The sequence below is a fragment of the Orcinus orca genome, chromosome 19, assembly GCF_937001465.1.
Source record: "Orcinus orca chromosome 19, mOrcOrc1.1, whole genome shotgun sequence".
NCBI classification, from domain to species: domain Eukaryota; kingdom Metazoa; phylum Chordata; class Mammalia; order Artiodactyla; family Delphinidae; genus Orcinus; species Orcinus orca.
The window spans coordinates 39,699,050-39,703,718 of NC_064577.1; the positions used below are offsets into that span (position 1 = coordinate 39,699,050).

The 4,669-nt window shown below is 61.1% G+C and overlaps 2 protein-coding genes across 3 annotated transcripts; one reads left to right on the plus strand and one right to left on the minus strand.

The window, feature by feature from the left end:
- On the plus strand, nt 1-1,379 carry PPY (pancreatic polypeptide). Its single transcript, XM_049701888.1, has 2 exons — nt 1-926; nt 1,113-1,379. The coding sequence occupies exons 1-2, from the start codon at nt 736-738 to the stop codon at nt 1,366-1,368; spliced, it is 447 nt and encodes a 148-aa protein (XP_049557845.1). The 5' UTR covers nt 1-735; the 3' UTR covers nt 1,369-1,379.
- LOC117198864 (uncharacterized) lies at nt 1,360-4,669 on the minus strand. Of its 2 annotated transcripts, XR_004480128.2 has the most exons (3): nt 4,183-4,667; nt 2,959-3,162; nt 1,360-2,238 (listed from the first exon to the last, which is right to left on the minus strand). XR_004480128.2 is itself a non-coding variant. In XM_033416936.2 (2 exons), exons 1-2 carry the CDS (start codon nt 4,359-4,361, stop codon nt 2,402-2,404), a joined length of 684 nt encoding a protein of 227 aa, XP_033272827.1. In that variant the 5' UTR covers nt 4,362-4,669; the 3' UTR covers nt 1,529-2,401. The 2 variants fall into 2 exon arrangements, 1 of the variants encoding a protein (XP_033272827.1); XM_033416936.2 differs by lacking the exon at nt 2,959-3,162 and having other exon boundaries at nt 1,529-2,906; nt 4,183-4,669.

Consider the following 4,669-nt stretch of genomic DNA (forward strand, 5'->3'; position numbering starts at 1 on the left):
GTCGGGGGGCTCTGAGGGGCTCGGGCTGGGATGTGGGGAAGGAGCCGGTGCCTTGCAGGGCTGGGGGCCTCCGGAGGCCTGAGGTCCTACGTGGGTCCGGCTCTACATCTGGACAAATCCAGCACCCTGGAAGAGCAGCCTGCCGCTGACTAGAAGACTGCAAATGTGCGGGGGGCAGGGGATGGTGGCTGTGAACACAAGTCCATGCGTGTGGCCGGCCTCTTGCTCACAGCGACAGGGGCTGTGGTGTTCTCTCCAGGACCCGCATCAGCATGTCTACCCCTGGCGGGGAGGCTGGGGAGGGTGGGAGGGCAGCACACCAAGAGGCAATGGATTCCTGCCCTTTGGTTCACAAGTCCATTCTGTGTGCCCCCAACCTGCAGGGGAGCGGGCGTGCCCCTACTTCCCAGCAGCCCCTCTGCTCCAACTCCCACCCTGCACCTGCCTCTTCAGAGCCATCAGGTCCTGGATGTCATGAGTCCTGTGTCTCTTGCCCCACGGCCCCACCTTCTCTGCTACACTTTTCTGCTCTGCCCGGGCCCTGGCTGAGCTCCGCCTGCTGCGCTGCTCCTGAGAGGGGCCGTCGTGCTCTCCAGGGCAGGCTCTAGGAGGAGGGGTGGTCAGGTCCCAGTAGCCCTTTGCTCTTCGTCCCAGGCTTGGAGAAATGGGTGACGGGCTTGGGGCTGGGCAGGTGGGCTCCGTGCTGCCTCTGTCTCCCTGCTCCTTGCCCCTCAGATGGCCGCCTCTCACTGCTGCCTCTTCCTGCTGCTTCTGTCCACGGGCGTGGCTCTGTTGCTGCGACCACCACTGGGTGCCCGGGGGGCCCCGCTGGAGCCAGTATACCCGGGGGACAATGCCACGCCGGAGCAGATGGCCCAGTACGCAGCGGAGCTCCGCAGATACATCAACATGCTGACCAGGCCCAGGTGTGTGCGAGAGAGGGCGAGAGACCCCTGCCCTAGACCCTTTCACGCTCTTGGGAAAGCAGAGCATCTCTACTGATCTGGCCTGGGCCCCTGTGCCCCGGGCGGGATGGTGCCGAGGGGTGGGCACGAGGCCGGAGAGCTGGCATCCCGGCACAGCGTTGGCCCCAGCTACCTCTCCCCTCCCAGGTATGGGAAAAGAGACAAAGAAGGCGCGCTGGACTTCTCGGAGTGTGGCTCCCCCCACGCAGCTCCCCCCAGGTGGGCTTGGTTCCCTGCCCTGTGTGTCCAGATGCCTGGGGCGGAAACCGGGGTGTGTGTCAGGGGTGGGGGAGAACAGGGGCCTAGGGCTGGCCTGAGGTCTTCCGAGGGCACGAGGACTCCCCACTCATGCTGCCACGCTCTGCCCTCTCCGCACAGGCAGCTCAGCCCGAGGGACTCGTAAAGCCACCTCCTGCCCCTCTGACTCCAGGGCAGTGCCGGCCCAGCTCGCCCTTCCGCACCCTTTGCTGGGGCCGCAGCTTGCTCCCTGCTCCCACACAGGCTAAATAAAGCACATCAAAGTCATAGCCTCATTCTCTGTGTCTCTGGGGACCCCAGGTCGGGGGCAGGAGCAGGCCAAATGCACAGGAAGAAAGGGGGAGGCAAGGGGGAGGAGAAGGGAAACAAGGGTGTTATGAATGATCCAGAACGTCCGTAGGGTCATCAGAGCCATCCAGCTCAACCTCTCCACTTCACAGAGGGGCAAATTGCGGCCCAAGGGGAGGCAGGGACTCCCCCAAGTTCATTCAGCAAGTCAGTGAAGCTTGAATCATCCCGTTTCAGCATCCCTAGACCCTCCTGATCATTGGCTTGATGGCAGCCCTGCCCCCAAATGCACCCCCATGAATGCTTTCCTATAGCCTAGGCAGTAGGTGAAGTGCTCATTTATACTAAAGTGTCCTTGGCATGGGGGCAGGCGCGACAGCCCAGCCCCGAGGAATGACTGGGGTTAAGACAGTCACCGCCTACACCTGTGGCATCGGAGCTGCCCTCCTCTGGGCAGTCAGAGGTGTGTCACTGTGCGTGTTCGGTCGAAGGGCGCCTCCTCACGGCACGGTGCCCAGCAGAAGCACGGCCAGAGGAGGGGGACATGGTGGGGAGGGGTCTGGAGATGGTGTCACGTGAGGTTGTTGGGAAAAGGAGCCTCTGTGTGCCAGGGACATTTAACCCTCTCTGTGAGGGGGGAGAAACTGTTATCCTCGCTCTACAGAGGAGGAAACCGAGGCTCAGAGAGGTCCAGCAGCTTGTCCAAGGTCCGACAGCAGATGGCAATCTAATACAGGGATACAGCATTGGCTTTAGAGTCAGATGAACCTGGGTTAGAATCCAGGATGTGCCACGTTCCCTGTGTGCTTTGGGGCCAGGACATAACCTGAATGATAGGGTTGTAGTGAGCAGGACATGAGATAATGCATGTAAAACATTTAGCATGGCCCTTAACCCAGAAAAGTGCTAGCAGACGGGAGCTTCTGCAGGGCAGACTTGCAGCCAACCAGAGGCTTCCATAAAGCATGGTGGACAGACGAGCAGAGGGATGGGCTCCGGAAGGCAGGCTTTCCTTGACTATAAGTTTCATCTTTGAAGAACCAGAAAACTGGAAAGGACTTGCCCTGAGAGGTAGTGAACTCCTGGAGGTAAGAGCTATTTAAGTAGTCGCAGGAGGGGAGGCTGCAGGAGGAATTCGGCCTTCCAGGGAGGAGGCTGCATTGGCTGAGCTCTCCGGCCACCTCCAGGAGCCCAGTCAGTGGATTGCACACTCCAGCTCTGGGAGGGTGAGGACCATGATCCTGCCCGGGGAGGCCTGCACTGGCAAGGGGTCCCAGTGGCCCTTGCCAATCCTCGCCCTTCTCAGGCATCCTGAATAGGTGGGGATGGGCTGATGTGTCTGCGACTGGGAGGGAGTGACCTTGTCTCTCTCCTCTTTTCCTGGCCTGGGAGCGCCTGTGGATAGGGGTCATGGCAGGGGTGGGGGGAGAAGTGAGAGAATTCAAACCTTCTTGGTTCCTGGAATGGTTCCTTCTGCCTCCCCTACATGTCCTGCCTGACGAGATGGGGCTTGTGGGTTCGGTGGATGAGGGGGTCCACTTTTCTGGGCTCAGCACCTCACACTGACCCCATGGCAACGACACCACACTGTGGTTCCCCTCAAGTCTTGGCTGTCTGGTGTGTGCAAACGACTTGAAAGTGGAACTAGGCCCTGAAAGGCAAAAGGCTGGAGAGGATGCCGCCACTGGGCAGGCGCATGGCTCAGGCTGATTCTTACATCCAAGGGGGTGTCCGGGAGGGGGGCTGGTTTCAGCAGGAGAATAGAGCTTGAGTTTGGATGATGGAGCCTTATGTCCCAGAATTCTCCCTGGCAGCTAAGGGGATGGGTTCTAGGTTGGGAGAGGTGTAGTTACTTCCCAGGAGCAGGAATCGGGACTCTGCTCAGGACATACCTGAATGTGACAGTTGGATCAGGAAGGGGCCTCTGCCCCTGCCCCCAGGGGAGACAGCTTCTCGGGGACAGGTCTGGCTGAGCTCCTGCCCTCTCCCTGCTCTGCTCACAGCCAGAGGGGCTGAGAGGGTCCCCGGGGGTTAGGGAAAGCCAGGACCTTAATGCTCTGCACACTGGGGGGCTGCTTGTTCCTGTGCCAACCCTGACCTCCCAGGCTGGCATCAAAGCTGCCTTGCTCGGGGCAGAAACTTGGGGGGCGGGGTCTGGCTGAAGCTCCTCCCCCGAGGTTGCTGGGACCCACTTCTCTCACCTCTGCTCTCCCTCTTGTTTAGGGCCCCCCCGCCCCCTCCCCCGGAGTGGTGTAAGTGTCTTAGGTGGGGGAAGGTGGATGGGTCGCAGGGAGGAAGCAGGGAAGACCCCACAGCTGAGGTCTTTTTCCTTCTACTGTAGCAGCTCCAGGAACCCCTCTCCCCTCTCCAAGGACAGGTCCCTTCTTGCCCAGGGCCCACAGAAGTCAAGGAAGCAACAGAGATTCCGTTTCTCTTTATTGTTCTCACCGGGGCCGGGCTGGGCAGGAGTTGGGCCCCTCTCAGAATATAAAGAGGGTCGGTGGGCAGGGAGACTTGAGTTGGGCTTCTGGAAGTCAAAGCCCAGCCTGGAGAAGGAAGTCCCCGGGGCCCTGGATTCCCCCCAGCCCTCAGGGCTTCCTTTCGCTCCCGCCCAACCTGCCCCCAGTTCCGAGGCCCCTGACTGGTGCCAGCCGAGCCCAGGCTCTCCTACCTGGGGCCCCGGGAGGAGGCTGCTGGTCGGGGTTTCGCGGCGTTCCGGGGTGGCGGGTTCGTGGTGTTCTGTCGGGGGAGTTTCGTGGCGTTCGCTGATAGGGGTTTCGTAGCGTTTGCTGGTGGAGTATTCTTAGGGTTGTTCGCGTCATTAGAGTTCTTAGCGTTCTTGGACTTCATGCTGGGGAACACGTCTTTGCAGAGGCCATGCGGCTGCTCTGCGAGCCCGGTTCCGGGCTGCGATGCGCAGGGAGTGGGGTGGGGTAGGGTTGGGTAGCGGGGGCAGGTGGTGTCTGTTTCCTCCCCTCCCCCTCCCTTCCTCTCTGCCCACCTGCTGTTGAAGAGCTTCTCTATGTACTTGTTGAACTGGCCGAAGCTGGGCAGCCAACGGGCAGCCCTGGGCCTGAGACGCTGCGGCACTTGCACTTCCCCACGGCCCCGTCAGGTCTCACCAGCAGCAGCGCAGGCACGGCAGGGCGAATGCGCAG

Excerpts from the sequence above, each read along its gene's own strand:
- LOC117198864 (XM_033416936.2), bottom strand. The coding sequence starts at position 4,361 with ATGAAGTCCAAGAACGCTAAGAACTCTAATGACGCGAACAACCCTAAG. Across the intron at positions 2,907-4,182 it reads GCCTCCTCCCGGGGCCCCAG|GCGCTCCCAGGCCAGGAAAA; the intron begins GTAGGAGAGCCT and ends CCCTATCCACAG.
- PPY (XM_049701888.1), top strand. The coding sequence starts at position 736 with ATGGCCGCCTCTCACTGCTGCCTCTTCCTGCTGCTTCTGTCCACGGGC. Across the intron at positions 927-1,112 it reads AACATGCTGACCAGGCCCAG|GTATGGGAAAAGAGACAAAG; the intron begins GTGTGTGCGAGA and ends CTCCCCTCCCAG.